Below are 19,080 nucleotides of genomic sequence, written 5' to 3' on the forward strand. Positions count from 1 at the left end.
AAATTGGGCTACTGCTCAAACCAAGCACATAGTTTTTATGACTGTTCACAGCCACCTTCTTATCCTCTTCTTTTCCAGTGTTCTTACTGTTCCTTGTCTGGTAGCATTTCATTTTCTCCCTCAATTCTTTCTGCAATTATTTATTGAATAAACTGACACTGTAAAACTGCTCTGATTGGCTACATAGTCATAGCAAGACAGTAGCTGTTGCACAGGTGGCTACTCATTGTGTACTCATTCCTGTTCTTCCATAACTACAGTGCAAGGCCAGGCAACGGCATTGTCGGAGCTTGAGCACATTAATATTTTCCACTACAGCTCAGCACACTCAGCATGGCCAGACTCCATTGGCTGCTTCAGTTTAGACCTTTACTTCTTCTGACTTCAGCTCAGTGTGGACTGCGGATGTCATCCCTTCTCTTTTACCTCCCAGCTCACTTCAGATTGCTTGTCATGACCCAGCCCTGACAGATTGTGATACTCATGTCTTATATGAGACAGACATTATAAACTCTTGAAACTTAAATGTACAGATAAGATAGATAGGTAACAAAGAACTAATTTTACTCCCAACTTTTGTACTCCCAAAATATTCCTGTTATTTTCCAACTTGGGAGGGAAAATATATGAAATCTTTATACCTTTCCCTCTATGCACAGAAAGCCAGCTTTATGGACAGAGATATATTTCACATATGAAAGTAGAAGAGGAATCAGAAGGGAATTCCTACCTATCTTCCCACCAAGGTGCAGCCTTCCAAGACTGATTTTCATTTAGAAAGCAAGCAAACAAGGACCGAGGGGAGGGGGGGCAGGACATGGGACTGTGTATTTTGTTTACGTTTTACCTCCAACACAACGAGGTTTGCATTCATAGTCATACCTCAGATGAGAGATATGCCTCTACAGAGTATTGTCTTCTGCTCATTACTCTGTGGTATTTCAGAGACAAAGAGAAAAAAAAAGATTTCTATAACACATACCATCAGCCATATTAAGGGATTTGTATGATGTGACAGAATAATTAAACCACATTCTTTAAAAAAACCTTGATCTATAGCAAGAACTATGATTTTATGTTTAAGTAAATCAAGTAACCATATGTTGGACCATTGCCTGATATTTTTGAGGTTGGTGGCATTTTCATAGCTATGGCCACAAGTATCTACCTTGTAATAGAGGTTTCAGTAGTTTACAAAGGAAGAGACTATTTGGGATGCAATCCTTGGCACACTTTCTTGGGAGCAAACCCCACTGAACTCAGTGAAATTTACTATTGGGTAGTCACTTCAAGAGTCAGGTGGCATAGTGGTTTGAGTGTTGGACTCTGGAGATCAGGATTCGATTTCCTGCTCAGCCATGAAACCCACTGGGTGGCCTTGGGCAAGTCACATGCTCTCAACCTCAGGGGAAGGCAATGCAAAACATCCTTTGGACAAATCTTGCCAAGAAAATCCCATGATAGGTTCACCTTATGGTCAGTATAAGTTGAAAATGACTTGAATGTACACAACAGCAAAAAACAAAGCACCTATAATATGAAACACAGGAGGTTTTATTGACTTGATCTTAATGTAATTGTGGGATCTTATTTGGATTTGACTTCTTTTCAAAGACTAAAATTTCTGCAGTTATTAGTGACTTAAACAAATAAAGACCACCCTGTTTCTTTGCTTCCCATTTTCCTTCTTATAGGGAACAGAACTGAATGATGATCGCTCACCATCCAATGCAACAGTGATGACTACCTTCAACATTCTTGTCATTGACATAAATGACAATGCACCAGAGTTTAATAGTTCAGTGTATAGTGTAGCTATTCCTGAATTGGCCCAGGTGGGCTTTGCTCTTCCACTTTTCATCCAAGTGCAGGACAAAGATGAGGTAAGAGATAAGAATCTAGAATAAATTCATGTTCTGGAGATAGATCTTTTCCATGATTTTTATTTTTAGAAAATCTACCCATTTTCTCTCTCTCCTCCCCCTTATTATTATTTTACATAAACATTTGAAGAAGATAACTGTTTTCCTTCTTTTCCTTGAAAAGTATTTGATAATCAAGTTGCAAAGGACAATAACCTGGTAGCAAAAGAGCCCAGAAAGGTACAAAGGAGGAGCTGGATTTTGCCACTGCTAGATGCAAGGAGGTCTGGTAAGGAAGTCCCAGCCTAGGGACATGGCTACAAAGATTAGAGCAGGATGATAGTGTTCAGAAGAAATTTATGACATTTCTGGGCTGTGAAGAGGTGGAAGGATAGTGCTGCTAGAGAAAGGGGTTCTACCTAATCATAACCACCTACAGACCAGTAGATTTTTGATAAAGATTTGCATTGCCCCAACTATAGTAGCATACACATCTGTCCCTATGTGTCACATCTCTTCTTACCTATATTTTATTAAAATTTAGAATTTTTCAAAGCCTTCAAAATGGCTTCTTAAGAATAAACACTAAACTATTATATGGCATTTTTCATATAAAATATTGCATGTTAGAAGAGTTCAATTAAAAATCCTTATTGTTCCACTTAGTTTTTACACCCTCAGTATTACACATGTCCATCTGAAATGGGTAAATTGTAACACATGTTCATATTTCTATTGACGAAGACTCAGTTTTAAACCTTTTTGGTGTTTTAAATTGTTGTCATTAGTAATTATGGCTTTCTCTTGAGGCTGTAATAAAATTTGGGCAGCTATGTTATACTATATAATTTATTAAGCCATTCTCCTACTGTAAGGTGCTTCCTGCATCTTAACTGTTTGGTATCTTAATTGTAATCATCTGTGTGATATCCACATAATCCATTATTGCAAGGAGATAATTTGCAGAATGTGCCAATAATAACTTAGGGCAAACTGTGCAGTTTTGCCAAGATCGCTGTGACATGTGGCGAATGTCTCCAGTATTTTCAAGATCTTCTCAGTCCATAAAGTATTATTTTCTTCTGTAAGATGAGGACAATGTAGCTGATGAGTTCTAGCAAGAACAGTTTCAATTTTTGTGCAAATGAATGCCTTCTTTTCTCAAGTTGTGTTTATAAATTGAAAGGGCTTTTCCCCCCTCCTGGTTACAATCATGAGTCTATGGAATTGAAAGCACGGGTTGTTTCATCAGAATTCTTCCATGGGTTCATTTTTATCCTGTATGCATAAACTGACTATTTACATTCAAATGTATCTAAAGGAATTGGAAATTCTGGTCATGTAGAAATCAGTGTCAGTAAGACTAAACAGTTTAGAATTTCACCCAGGGTACTCATACTTGACATCAGTTCATTTCCACTTCTCGGCTCTTGACATCATTGCTGGTCTCATTGTGTAGCACTGTAAATTAACTAGAGAAAAAGTATGAGAATATGCCTCCACCCCTCTAACTTGTAGTGCCTACTAGATGAATATAAAATAAAGATTATTTTACTTAACTGAATTGTAACTGAGGCTGCATCTGTACTGTAGAAATAATGCAGGTTGACACTACTTTAACTGCCATGGCTCAGAGCTTCATTGTCTCAACAAACTACAAATCTGGCCGTGTTCCAGGCTGGGAGTTCCTTACCAGACCTCCTTGCATTCTCTGAAGTTGCCAGCCACAGGTGCTGGAGAAATGTCAGGAACAAACTCTTCGAGAACATGGCCACATAGCCTGAAAAATCCACAAAAAACTATGGATGCCAGCCATGAAACCTTCAACTTCACAAACTACAAATCCCAAGATTCCACAGGATGTAGCCATGGCAGTCAAAGTAGTGTCAACCTGCATTATTTCTCCAGTGCAGTTGCAGCCCTAGTGATTGTTAGTGTTGGGACATAATTATGTCCAATAAGAAAGGTACAGTACAGTGAATGGCTTGGAGAATATGAACACAGAGCTAGATATATTTGTTCAGTAGGAGATGGCTTTCACACTAGAACCTTTTGTCCAGTGCTGGCGCACTTATATGAATGTCACACAAAGAGCTCAGGTTCAGCTGTTCACTGTTACTGAATGCAATGTCAGTTTCTCCATATTATTTGGGTGTATTGTCAGATTGCATTGTTCTTTTATTTTCTTTTAATTTCTCTAAATATAATTTCCCAGAATTCTGTTTTATCATGCTTCTGTTCTCCCTCTAATACACATGCTTGCTCCATTTCTTGTGATTACCACAGTATCACATGCCTACAACCTATTGACTTTTTGTCTGGACTAGACTCATTAATATCACTTCTATTTATTGCAGCAATGGACCATTTCACCTAGGAATTCCATTAGCTTCTCCTCAGCCGTGGGGTTATGTGCTTCAATTATTCCATATATTTGACTCATACATCCATGTCTTATTTCCTGTGCACCACCCAATCCTATGACCTATAATATCTGCCCATGAAATCTTGGAGAAATTTCCAAGCCATCTAAAATCCCTGTTATTTGGGTATCGTATCCTAATTTTCTGCAGAATATACCAGAAAAACCATAAGCTATCCTGCTAGTTCAATTATTTTGCTCCGGATAAATTCAGTTAATTTGAACTGAAGTTTGAAGTAGATGTAGTATTGGATAATAGATTTTTTTTTTTTTTTGGTAAAATGTATATTTTGCACAAAGGAAAATGATTACATCTCACTTGTTGCAAAAGAATCACAGTTTAAGATTCGTTCTATGACAATAGTGAAGAACCATGAAGCTTTCCCTTAAGAAAATTAACATTTTGGTATCCTTTACTTAGAAAAGAAGCAGTTGCATATGTAAAAATGTATGAAAAGTGGTTATTATCACAGCATAGTTTGCAAAGTTGTGTCTGTGATGTCCCACAAACTAAAAGTTTATGGCATCTGAACTATCTCTTAAATATTAGCAACTAAAGTGCATGCCACCACCTTACACTCCTTGAGCACATATGATAAACCGTCCTGGATTAGACAGTAAATTCTCACAGATTTGAATCTTTGTGAAGATACAAAGAAACTGGTGAACTGAATGCTGGTTTAGAGGCTTGGTTTATGTAGTGTTACATTTTTCTCTTTTCATCAAGTAATGATCAATTCTCAGGGCAAAAGTTATCTAGAGATGGTTTTCTTTTACAGACAGGTAACTAAAGATTTATATAATGGCTGAGTGTATCAATATACAAATGAGCATAGATGGAGTCAAAGAGCAGAACAGTCCCAAATATTTGGAATTTGAGATATTAGTATTTAATAGAACAAGCAGAAAGAGCAAGCCCATATTTCACTAGGTGAACCTTATGAAATAATAAGAATTTCTATGCTCCATCAGACTATGAGTCCATATAGTTGTGTCTTCAACAGTAATCATGTACTAGTTTAGAGATCTCACAGGCAATATTTAACTGAAGAGCTGTGTCTTCTTGTTTGTCCCAGTATCCATCAGTGAGAGTTTCCTCCCTCCAATCATGAAGGCTTCCTGTGGGTTTTCATTGTCTTGTTTGATGTCTGTAAGTACCCCTGCCAGCCTAAAGGAGAACCTTGGGAAGACAACATTTACAAACGGGTGGTGCTAAGAGAGGTCCAAAACACACTGCAGAAATAATCCAATTTGAGATGGTGTTAACTGCCTTGGCTCAGTGCTAGGGAATCCTGGGAATTGTAGTTTACGTGACACCAGAGCTCTCTGACAAAGAAAGCTAAATGCCTCACAAAACTACAGCACCCAGAATTCCCTAGCATTGACTCAGGACAATTAAAGCAGTCTCAAACTGGATTATTTCTGCTGTGTGTTTTGTATCTTAGTGAGTCAGTGCTGGCTCCATGAGTTTTCATGGAGGTGTCATCAATTTAAGGAGCAGGCAGGTGCAAAGAGCCAGCTGACCAGCATCTTATCAGCTTGGAGTTTAGGTTGGGAAGAAGGCAAAAAGTGCTATCTGACCAAGGCTAAAGATCCTGTAGATCTGACAGGAATTGGGAATGCTGTGAAACAGAGGACATGGCAAGGAAAGACATGGATGGCAGGAACAGGTAACCAAGGCAGGGGAAAGTACTAAATTGGAGCCTGGGGGCCCAGATTCATTCCATGAGCCAGAGAGTTCCCACCCATTATTTAGATTTTAAAAACACACAAACAACCTTTAATTGTACTTGAAAACAAATAGGAATCCACTGAATCTGATCCATGATCAGTGTTACATAGTCTGTAAAATGAATGTCAGACAGCTCTCTGATCATTGTGTTTTGCACCAACAGTAATTTCTATGACTAAAGCCCCATGTATTTGCAGTTAGCTAAGTGAGGAGTGAATGAGGCATGAATCACTGTGGATAGATCCTGTGTTAATATTCATTAAGTACTGAGTTAATCTTGGAGGCTCAATATACTGAGGATTGCATGAAACTATTATTGCTAATAAAGGAAATAAAACCACTATTGATAACTTTCGTAATCAGGTTTATTGATTACAATGATGGGAAATGAATGCATATAACAAGCTATAAAACCAGAAGAAAAGTTCCACACATACCTTCCTATCCATGACTTAGTGTTGCCAGATCAGGAGCATCCCACACTCAGAGATTTCAGGGCCAAAATGTGAGCCCTAAGGATGATCTATTATGATGGCATAGAGGACAAGCTGAGAGGTGCACTCTTGAGAGCTTGGTTTGTAACCTCTCATGGGTACTTCAGTTGAGGTGTCATACATTTTTAAGAGGTTGGACTAGATGCCTCTTAAGGGTACCTTGCACTTCCATTCTATGGGGCTGAGCAGACAGAGGGGGAAAACTAGCTTACCTCCGGAGTTTCCAAATTTACTGGGAAAATCTGCAGACTGTACCTGTGGCTCCCACAGTGGGCCAAACACAAGCAGACTGTAACACCTCTTCATCTGCAAGGATGGACCTGCCAAAACAAGGTATTAGTGGGTACAAGCTACATCATGCCATTATTTTTTCCTGTTCTGCCACAAACATTTGTACATGAGCACACAGAAATATCGCCAGTGGCCACCAATCACCAGCATCATCATGTCCAGCTGCCAACCCATTTGATGTCTTATCCAACTAGCCATGTGACCAGCCACTCAATGGCACAAGTGATCAACCATCTGTATAATGCATCAATGTGGCCAGTGATGAGTTGCTATGGCACAATCATGGATGCCCCCATGGATGCCCCCTTTCCCGCTTCCCCCATGGCCCCTGTTGGATCAGCCAGTTTGTTAATATTATAATTAGATCCAGTGTACTGTGGGCAAGCCCCCAATTTGGTTATTTCATTTTATGGGGTGTATGACAGGTCAATGGTGTGATGGTTCAGTGGTGCATCTGACCAGTCATGCTCATGTGTGATTGATTCACAGGGAGGAGACAAAAAAAATATGGGCAGCAATAACGCCAGTGGCTCACCAGCCCCTCCGCACACCAGTGCGCAGTCCACATCCTGGTACCCACTTTCTGGCTGGAACTGGAGCAAACCAAGGGTTATTTTGCTCTAGTGTTTAGTCCTGAAGGGAGACTTTGACCCAGATTCCTACCATGTTGGCCACATGCATCATTTAAACATGCAGATTTCACAGCAGGGCAAAACCACATTTTATTGTTTATGTGGATAGTTCCCAAGTAACAAGGGTGATGTTACAAGGGGTAGCCCATGCTGATGTGATTAAACATAATACACCAAGCACTAATCACAGTTGCACAGAATGTTACATTCAAATAAAAAACACAATTCTAACAAATAAGGAAAACATATACACATGCTTTTCACACCCCAATGTTCTTCTCTCTTATCTTGAGGATTCAAGAGTCTCTGAGATTTGGGTTCTCTACAATGACAGGATACCACTCTGGGCACCGAATCTTGAGGAAGCAACATAGTTTTCCTTCTTCCAAGAGAAAGCCACAAAAGAGCTGCTCCGCTATGGATTATATTGTTGTTTTCTCCCTCAGTTCTATATATTATCAGAAGTTGCTAGAGGGAAACGATAGGCAAAGGGAAACTCTTTTCAGTAGGAGGGAAATAGAGAAGCTCAATCCTCAATGAAGAATACAAACATTTTTGGTTTTGGTCAGGAATGCTAGTACGTGCATACTTTATTATGACAATCACAGATCAGAAATAAGCGATATGGTTGCAAGGCAACAATAAATCAAGCAAAAGAAAAGAGAGCTCACAAATACAAAAATCCCTGTATATATACAGTGGTTGGCAATAAAGAGCCAGTAACAAATCAAGACCAATAGCATTAACTGAAAGTGAGACATACTCCAGTAGGGTATGATAACTTACTTCTGGTAGAACATGCTAAATTAGAAAACTTGGCAACCTTCAGAACAGATTCTTTGGAAGAATCTGAGATATGAAGTGAAATATTAAAATTATCAGGCCTGCCTGAGAACTGGTTCAAAACTGGGTCTGTCAGTTGGGAATAAATGTCCTTATAATGCAGGCAATATAACCGAACATGGTCCACTGTTTCGACCATGACTGATTTGCAAGGGCAGATACACTGTACATAGGGTATTTGTAAGGATCTCCCTTTCAGTAGAGCAGATGGCAAGATGTTAGAGCCTTATCTCAGGAATAAAGTATCTAGGGGAAGACATGCATGGTATCTGGCAGCTGCTTTTATTTGGAGTTAAACATGTTGATTTCTCTTTATACAGTGTAAGGATGTAGCTCTGTATGTAGTAATAATTTATATCGGAATGCTACAAATAAGTAGTATGGGTTCCAGTTTTCATTTTGTGACTATCCCTTGAGTTACTGAATGATGGATGTCTTATAGATAAAAGCAAATTATTGCCTTCTTGTTTGTGTTTTTTTAAAAAAAGAAAAATAAATGTAAATGGTTGATTTATAGTTAAAGTTACAGTTAATTTGCATAGAGATGTTTATGCAAGGTCAAGTACAGTATAGCATTATTTTATTATTATTATTAACCTTTATTTATGAAGCGCTGTAAATTTACACAGCGCTGTACATACAATCTTTTTAGTTAGACGGTTCCCTGCCCTCAGGCTTACAATCTAAAAAGACATGACACAGAAGGAGAAGGGAGTGGTGGAGGGAAAGGGTAAGAGGTCCAGCAGTTCCTCTCTACCTCCAAGGCCTGGACCAAGGCAGATGGACTGGAGGAAGGGCTTGGCTTCATAATGGATGGTTAATCTTCTTCCAGGGAAAATACATACTCTCAAGTAGGATAATACATATACAGTACATAGCAATACAGGAAATGGTTTGACAAACAGGCACCAAAAGAACATCAAATAGTAAGCGACAATTATGCAATGGTAAGCGACAATTATGCAATGCCTGGGAAGGCTTCTCTGAACAGGATGGTTTTCAACTCCGTTTTGAAGCTGTTTAAAGAAGTGATGGCTCTTGCTTGTGGTTCATGATGTCAACTTATAAGCACATACACAATCCTATGGTGTTGCCTTCAGTAAACATTTACTTTAACCAGAAGATAATTTTTTAAAAGTTAAGTAAAGTAAAACTGAGACTATTGCTTTAGAAGTGCAAATGTAAAGAAAAGCAGCAGTCAATGTATAGATCTGCTTCCTAGCAGGAGCATAAATAGGTATTAGCACTTGTGAAGCTGTGATGCTGAAAAGGGGGAATGACGCAGACACTCACAATGGGCATACATATGAAATGACAGGATTACTCATCTGAAAAGGCCTCTTGGGTGACGGGAGCATAGCAGAACTCGAGGTGTGTCATAAACTCCATAGTGAAAACTCATTTATGGTGAATAGCTTGACTTCCCTTTCCCTCCCTCCTGTTTCATGTTTCCTTCTGTGCTCCCCCTCCCCTTTTGTACACACTTTTAAAATCATTTTAAATTTAATGGTGTTTACTCCTCCTTCAGTAGTGCTGTACCAGGCTCTGGCATGAATGGTGTGTCTTGTTTGACACACATTTAAAGTAGTCAGTGTTTGTAACATAGATGTACTTCAGTTAACAAAGCTTCTGACAGAGAAACTCCGGCCTGTTACAGACAGCCAAAATAAAGCTGCTTCGAGTCACAGTGGAGGTATGGTGTTTCAATGATGCATGCGTCCTAAAAGTCCAGAAGCCACACCAAAGCCATGCTCCAGTCTGGAGTGTGGCTTTGGTGCGACTTCTGGACTCTTAGGATGCATGCATCATTGAAACACCATACCTCCACTGTGACTCGAAGCAGCTTTATTTTGGCTGTCTGTAACAGGCCTCCATTTTACCAAGTTGTTTACACATCCCAGATTTTACTATTTTCTCTGTCTAGCTGTTGTTTTGTTTTGTTTTGTTTTTGTGCAGCATCAGCATGAAAGAATAGTGAAAGAGGAGGGCTGGAGAAATACAAAGTTTTGGTGTTGGGTATCACTAGCGTGTGTGAAATAAACAGTGCAATAAAGTTTAAGCTGATGACAAATGGTCCCCCTAATCCATCAGAAATGAGCCAAAATTGTTTAAGGCCTCCAACAGTTTGTTTCATGCTTTTAGTAGGAGTAGAAGTAGCTGGCACAGCAGCAATAGCAGCAGTTCTAAAACCTGAAATCTACTCAGTCTTCACATGTAAGAATGCATCACTAGAGTTTCAGAATTGTAGTTTCCTAATTCTTTGGCTAGGATTGTGTGTGTACGTGTCTCCAAGTCATTTGTCAACTTATGGCTACCCCATGAATTGCATAGCGTTTTCTTAGACAAGGAATACTTTTGCTAGACAAGGAATACTTTTGCCAGTTCCTTCCTTGAAATATAGCCTACAACACCTGGTATTCATTGTTGATCTCCCAACCAACTACTAACCAGGGCTCACCTTGCTCAGCTTCCAAGATCAGATGAATCCAGTGCTATTAGGGTATTTAGATCTCCATTTGACTAGGGTTAGGGCTGTACAGTCTTAATTCATTTAACCATTTGTTCAATCTACCAGCAGATACATTTAATACAGGTATTTGTAAAATATCCACTCCATCTTGTGAAAGAAAGAATTCAAATTGTTTTAAGATTACAGCAGTTCCAAATCAGTGCAGAACTTGAGAGAATGTTGATGTCAGAACTATCATATTATATTATATTATATTATATTATTATATTTATCATATAATTATTCTTACATAAATGTAGATGGTCTTTTCTCTGGCATGGTGAAGTTGTATACTGTACTGGACATCCTCCACTGAAAGAGGGTTTAGATTAGATTGCCTCCAAGATCCTCATCTGGGCAATTAAAAAAGAATTTTAGTGTTTGCAAGGAATGTCTAAAGTCCATAGATGCACAATAACCACAATAGCTCTTGATGTTTGGGGGTACACAATAGACAAACACATTGTTTTGTTTTTGTTTTTAAGGAAAGGGTACAACAAGGAGGTGAAACATGGTGACATTATTCACAGCTATGCAGGTAACAATGTCATAAATCATCTCCCTTGCAGGACTAGTTCTGCCTGAAAAAGCATTATGGTGTAAGCTCATGGACTGCAGTCCACTTCATTAGATGGATGGAGTGACATTCTGATATACACCTGCATGCATGCATAGAAACACACTCTGTCCTCACTCACTGTTTGTCCTCACCCACCAATCTATTTTTATATGTTCTCTTAAACACCTCTAATGAAAGGAACTCTAATGTAGCAGTCCCAGGGCAGCAGGTTGAGTAACCTGATGTAAAAGTTCAGAAGGATAGGAATATGCAGACTTTAGGACTGATGGACCTCAGGATCTACCCTGTTTTTTATTGCCATCTCATGATCCACCAAATGAAGCCATATGCAGTATAGTGTTGTAGTATGACATAAGGAATAAGGTGCTTCTGAATATATGCGCTGCCCAGGAATTTGTGGTCAGCACTTGTATAAAGAAGATCACTAGACCTTTTACTAAAACTAAAATAAAACAATCCTCTGATCGCCCCCAAAGCGTTCACTTTCCAGCAACCCAAATTAAGAGAAAAATGTGTTGAGGTTTTTGTTTATTTGTTTTGTTTACTGCTACTTTCTGACAATTACGAGACAGAAATAGCTTGAAAATAACCTGTTATAAGTAACAACATTGTCTGTTGCAAAAATAATATAATGACAATGTTACTGCTTTTTTGGGTGAAATGAGTAATGTATTTGTTAAATGTAAAATGTTTTGAGGGGTCATTTGGAGGAAGTTGGGATCATTTTTTTTCTACCAGTAGGTGTATGTATTTTAAAAAGTGAAAAGTAGCAAGAATAATCAGTACAGTGGGCTTTCTTTCACGGGTTTTACTTTTGCGGATTTAATTACTAACAAGGTTGTAGCTGCCTCCACCTCCAGTGTCCAAGTTTTCCACTCTCCATCTCTTAAAATGATGACACTAGTGTAAAAATCTCATGCAGTGGCATCATCCTTCTCCTTGCCATGTTCCTCTTCCTGTCTCCTTTCTTGGCAGAAGTCTCCTCCACCCCATGGTGCACAGGGTCCATAATTGAGGTGGCTTCTCCCTACTTCTCACTGGCCTACTTCCTTGCCCATCCACTGTTTTTCTCTTTTGCTGGCCTTGCTCAGCCTACATGCAGCTCCAGCAGACCCCCAAACCTGATGCTCATTGCATCTTTTCCCCTGTCGCCTCTGCGTTCTCAAGCCAAGGTCAGTTAGAGTGAGAGGTGGGGAGCAGGCAAGCAAGCAAAGGAACATTGAATATGGCTGCTTGGGCAAATGCCTCCTGTTCCATTTCCCTGCTGCCCCTCTTACTCTAGGTGGACTTGGTTTAACATCATTGTGTGTCATGGGTGAGGGAAGCAAGGAAGAAGGTGAAGGCAGATGCACCCAGCTAGCAGCAAGGGGTGCAGGGGCTGCCAGAGTGACACATGGGTTGAACAAGGCAAGAAGAATGAGCCAGCCAGCAAGAGGGAAATCCACCCCCTGCCCAGTGGCGTCCCTGTCCCTGGTGTTACCTGGTGCAGGGAGCAGGTCTACCTGGCGGGACAGGAGTGGGGCTTCCGGGTGGGACAAGGGGGCAGGGGTGTCACCAGTGTAGTCCACACACCCCTAGTGATACCCCTACCCTTGCCTCTTCTGACCTTTCAGCATCCCCTTCCGGAACCCACACACACCCTACAAAAATGGAAAATCATGCATATTCAAGCCCTATTGGCTTGAATAGAGGTGCACCCCTGCAGGGGTGTGTAAGCGCATGCCATGGGTGCATGACTCATTTTAACCCCCTCCATTCGCCTCCCGCAGATAGTCAAGGGGCGTGGATCCCAAGTCCATGAGAACAGCGGGAGGACTGGATAGATGGATGAATGGCTAGACAGACAGACCCAGGATTTGGCCTGATTGAAATATGTTGCTGCCCCTGTGCTGGTATTCTAATTTCCATTTTCTCAGATTAATTAGCACAGCTGTTTGAAGTAGTGCTTGGATTATGAGAGGAAGTCTGTAGCAGTATGGGGATGAAATGGAATCCACAAGACACTCTTTCCATTTTTAGTCAGATCTTGACAGCCATATAGCCTTCCAAAATGGAAGACAAGGAACCATGACAATATGTAAGGGGACAGACCCTTTCTGGTTGCCCCATAATTCACACTCTTAAAAGACGAGCAGAGACTTGGTCCCCTTGACATTCATGTAGTAAAACTGCCTTCTAAAGTGCCTCCACATGAAAGACATAAGCTTCTTTTTTTATGTCAGAATTTAAGTTTGGGGAGTTGTTTTAATTACTTTTGGAGGGTGAGGAGACTTCATAAAAATAGGAATGAGGGATGAGGAGGAGGACGAGGAGACAGGCAAAAGAAGTGTTTGGCACCATCATCCCTTCTGTCTTGTGCCTTAAATCATTTGCTTCAAACTGAGTACAAATTCAGCTTGGCTCATATTCTAATAGCTATGTTCTGTGACCATCACATATACCACCACATCACTTTAACAAAGGAAAGAGAAAATGCAATAAAAGAAGCTTAGTATAATAAAATAAAAGATATAGACCCAAATGACTAAGCCAAATGTGGAGAGAATCAACAGCAGGGAAATAGTAATGAGATGGAGAAAATAATATTTCAGGAGACCACAAGTAAAGCAATACCCTCCAGTTAATATTGGGCCCTGTGGAAGGAAGGGATATTTCTCATGGCTGTTTGTACAGAGCAGCATGTTTTCAGTAGATAGTTGTGTTTCATTCAACTGACAGTTGTGGAAGAAAAATTTAGAGGAAGGCAACTGAATAAGTGAGCAGGGGGAAAAAAAAGAAATGTAAGATACGCAGATCTATCCAAACATGTAATGCTATCTGAGCCTTCATGCAGGAGTTGACACGGTTCATTTGTTTAAGTTTCCCTCAAAAGATAATTCAGTTCCTCAGTTAAGGCAACCAAATAAATGTATGGAGAGGCCATTGAGATCTCAGGGCTGGATGTGCCCACCACTACATTATCTGCAGCCCCTACAACCTCTATACCACACAACCCTCCTCCATTTACCAGGATCAATGGGAGCAGGAGACCTCTACCCCTGCCCAAACAATCATAATAGAATTGCTTTGATGGGTGTGAGGCCTCCCCTTGTTTCAGTGGTCCTGAATTTGGTGATTTGTACTCTCTCTCTCTCTCTCTCTTACACCCCCCCCCCCCGAATACAGCCACTGGAGCTAAAAAGATTGTGTATTGTTATAACGTATGTCTTCAGAGTACATGAATTAACTCATTCATATTCTGAGTAAAAATGCCTATCAGCAGTGTGTGTATATGTGGTTTTCCAGAGGGTGGGACTTCTGGCTCCAGACTTCCAGTGAGGTTTCTGGGGTGGGGGGTGCATGGGAGTGCACCGCATGGGCCAGAGGGGCACCCCTACAATCTCCACGCAGGGCTGAGGAGAGCTGGTGTGACCCCAAGATCACCCAGGTGGGGATGGGCAGAGCTGGCACAGCCCCAAAAAGCTCCCACAAGGGGCAGAGCAATACCTGTACATCCAAAACAGTGCTGGCAGGAGGTGGGGGGCCAACTTGGTGTCACTCCCCCCTTCTGTGGTGTCACCTGGTGTGGCCTGCACCCCCCAGTGATGCTACTGCCTATCAGGAATCTTCTCACCTTGGTCAATAGCACATCTTGAGAAAATTAGACTCAATAAACCATATTCACAGAGAGATTCCTTTTAAAGCATCTCAGGTGGGAAGTCTCATGATACCAGGGAGATGTCTAAAACAGAGGGACTTCTTACAAACCCAAGGTGTGAACTTCCTGAGAAGCAATACTCACTACTTGGCTTAACAAAAGGTAGTAATGAGGAAGGTGAAGGCAAATCCTCTTTAAACAAATCTTGTCAGAAAAACCCTTTGATAGGTTCGCCATAAATCAGAGATGACTTGAAGTCGCATATCAACAACTAGGTAACCTCTCAGACAAGCCCACCCCCTTAAGGCAGCTATCACAGAAGCCTTAAGTGGATCAACTTTGCCCCTAAGGTGAAATTTCTTATCAGAGACATTCCTGTCTGTAATGAATTGTTCACCAGCTCCAGGCCCACATGCTGAGAGAGACAATCAGTAAATTTGATGATGGTAGATACTGGAGTTCAGCATAGGGGCTGGGTACAGGATTTGAGCAGAGGCCTTTTCTTCCCATCCTTGCTCTCCTGCTTCAGAGAGTAAAAAAGCTTTTATTTTAAAACATATACAGGTGCATACTGGCAGGGATGTTGTGTGGATCCCAATAGTAACCATGACTTAAACGAAGACAGGGGGTTGCTAACTGCAGCTTTAGGGGAAGGGAAAACAACTTGCTTTCACCCCACTTTTTTCCTGTATACAGTTGAAGGTAGGATTCTGTAATTCTATCCCTTCTTGAGATTTAACCATCCTATATGTAGTTAGTTGTAATTCTGTGTCATCATTGTAATGTCTTAAAACTGTGGTTATCATAAATTCCGTGGAGTACATTAACCTTAAGCTTTATTTTTAAAGATGATTTCCCCCTGTTCTTAATTTGTTCTTATTAGATGTTTTAAAATTTTAAAAATGTATATTTTGCCTTAAAACACCTACTTTAGGCCTAATGGCAAATTATAAATAATTTAATCACTCAGTCTTTATAGAAGAAATAGCAGAGGGGAGGCCAGTAACTGAGAACAGTTACAGCAATTGAAGTATGTTGGTTTTTTTCCTGACTTTCTCTTGTTTTTCTGTAACAGTTCAGTGCAAGCAGTTCAAAATCACATTTCTGCCTCCAGTAGAGCTTTTAGGAACATAAAGAACAAAATAATCTCACACAATGTAACGTGGAAAAGTCTTACTGTTGCCTCCATTGTCACCATGTGTGGTAATGATAGCTATCATTTATATCAGGATTGGGAACTGTTTGATCCATCAGGTATTTTTGGAGTGGAAATCCCAACAATCTTTGCAGGCATAGAGAGTGGTAAGGGATATTGAGACTTGAATTTCAATAATATATGGAGGGCCACACAATTCCCACCCCATATAGGACATTAACATTTGAAGCATCAGTGTTCAGTCATCCACATACCATGTAACCTTAGATGAGTTACTCTTATCTCTCAGGTTAGCCTGCCTCACAGGGTTATTGTGAAGACAAAAGAAAAAAGATATATACATGCCCAAATTCCTTGGTTGAAAGACAGCGTAAAAAATCCATAGAGATAAATAAGTAGTCATATCAGCAATGCATCAATCTGTTATGTTTTGCTTACAATTTAAAGCCACTTTTGTGTTTCTGCCTTTCTCAAATCACAAGAGGTGAGCAACCTGCAGCCGTCTATTTGGTGCTGGACCATCTCAGCTATAATCCCTGACCATTGGCTATGCTGACCTGAGCTTGAGCTGGTTCACATTGGAGTCCAGCAATATCTGGAGGGCTGGAGGCAGTTCACTCCTACTCTAAGGGTAGTGTAAAATGGGGTCACTGCATTTTAACCTGATGAAACCTCCATGAGGTAGATTGAGGAGAGTAACAGGGGGCATTTGCTCAAGAGCAGCTAGTGAGCTTCATTATGCTTTGGCAGAGATTTGTTCTATGTTCACAAAACCACAGTGGCTTGATTCCATGTCCATTACAGACTTCCAGCAGATGGGTGTAATCCAGATAGCTGCATTATCTGACTCATCTAGCTGGGATACTTCTGTAGCAGAAACAAACTTGAATTCTTATCCACAGTCCTCAGATTACTGGAGAAACCTGAAAATAGGTCTTTTGCCTCAAACCTCATAGCTGGAATAAAGCCTGCCTCATCCTTGCAATCAGAAGTCCAGAGGCTATCAAGGCAAGCCACATCTGTGAATTAATGAAGGTGTGAAAGTCAGTCCCCTTCGCACATGTTGACAGGCCTCAGATTGTGGGCAGCAGAGATAGCTTTTTGGCACAGAGGAATGCGTCTTTGCTAACATAATACAAGCACTGTTTATTAGTATTAACACTGGATCAAGTCAAATAATCAGTTTAAAATTCTGTTTGACAAGCAGATTACAACACAGACATACATATAATGGAATACAAACACACACAAACTGCACATTGATTAACATGCTGTTAAATTTCACATAGGCACATGCAATATGAGTGCATTACAGAGATCATAACTGTAAAGGATAACAGACAGCTCAGTAGTATTCTTTCCCCAAAGTGCTGGCTGCCAATCGGAATGAATTAGATTTCACAGGGTTTTTTGCAATACATGGCATTCACCACAAAATTACCCTTAAAGAGAGAAAATCAATCATTTGGAGCAGAGATAAGCTGAAGGCGAGTCAGCCTCGGATTGATCCCGTCTGTGCAGGCGTGTGTGGAATTCAGCAGATAGCCTGGGGAAAGCAGGAAGGAGGGAGGGAATAGCTGGGTGTAAGAGAAGATTCAACACAGGAAAGAAGTGAAAAGACAAAGGACACAAAGGGTACGTGACTTGGGCTCTAGTTACATTTCATTTTTACGGACATACTTCTTCAAGGAATATTCAGATGATTTTTTGAAAATTTGTTTGATGTGAATGTGACTTGCTACCCACATTCTTCCCCAACTAATTAACTAAGCATTAGTTGATTGCATTGAGGAGGTTTTGCACTATTTACTTTAGCAATGGGCACATGTTTAGAGCCCCTCCACTCCACAAAGCCCCTGTTTATTTCTGGATAGATAGTTTGATAGCACTCTGAAGTGGCAAATGAGAAATTGCTCTGGGACATGTGTCATATGGGGCAAAAATATTTGTATTCCTGTATTTTGGCTAAACATTAATGCTGGATCCTAGCTACATGTCAAGTACTGGGCTAGTCGAATGCCTTGCAGCAGCAGAACAGCACACTGAATTTTCCCTAGATGAAGAGACCAAATTTTGTTGCATCTTCAGTATTTGGCTTTACAAAACAAACCATTAGGTAGTTCTTCAACAAAGCAAAAAGTATTCTCATATGGACTATTGATGGCATGCTCGAGAGGTGAAGAATTGTGTTTATTGGATAGCAGTTGGAGCCCCCAGGATTATTATCAGTTACATTATGTACAAACAGAATGAGGCATGCAAAAACTGTAAGGTCAGCAAATGCACACAAGACAGTTTTGTAGAAGACAAAGCTGAGGCTAAACTTCCAATTTTGCATTCAGTGGAGTTGGAATACAACTAGCAATCTGCAGTCCTGCCTAAGTGGGGTTCTCATGGTCATCCAGAGGAAGGTTCACATGCTGATAGGGTATTATGCATTGCCAGGGGAACAGATAGCAGAATTTTATCTATAATTCATAGTAGAAACCTTATAGTAACAACTCTTTCATTCTGCCTGCAAGTCACTTGTATACATTTGTGACAGAGGCTGAGTGCTTGCTCTTTGAAAAACTTCCCTTCTTCCTCATGAACAACAGGGGCCTTCCTTAAGCTAATCACAGCTTCTTTGTTATTGAACAAATGGTGGGAAAATCACTAGTCAATCATCTCAAAGTCTAAAATGCTGCTTCTGTAATGAAGTGCACTAAAATGGTCTTCTAATCTGTTCTTTGTTAGCTTACAATCCCCCTCCTGCACTTTATTTTTTTAAGGAGAAGGAGATGGTGGCTTCTTTTATTTTTCTAACTCTATATGGTCACTCGGTGTGGTTGATTACGCTTCCATTAAATGAAGGAGGGAATGAAATTTTAAAGCCTTCAAAATTTGTACATTTGAATTGTCTGACATGCTATACAGCAAATT

The 19,080-nt window shown here is 40.3% G+C and overlaps 1 protein-coding gene across 1 annotated transcript in view; it reads left to right on the forward strand.

Annotated features, from left to right (window-relative positions):
* LOC149318775 (cadherin-23-like) overlaps positions 1–19,080 on the forward strand; it is a 582,387-nt gene that overhangs the window by 298,509 nt on the left and 264,798 nt on the right. Inside the window, exon 11 of the mRNA XM_089510444.1 lies at positions 1,695–1,883. Coding sequence (XP_089366570.1) covers positions 1,695–1,883 — 189 coding nt within the window. The remainder of the gene's footprint in view (positions 1–1,694; positions 1,884–19,080) is intronic.

Source organism: Sceloporus occidentalis, unplaced genomic scaffold (assembly GCF_023333645.1).
Source record: "Sceloporus occidentalis isolate IW3139 unplaced genomic scaffold, rSceOcc1.0.p SCAF_2, whole genome shotgun sequence".
NCBI classification, from domain to species: domain Eukaryota; kingdom Metazoa; phylum Chordata; class Lepidosauria; order Squamata; family Phrynosomatidae; genus Sceloporus; species Sceloporus occidentalis.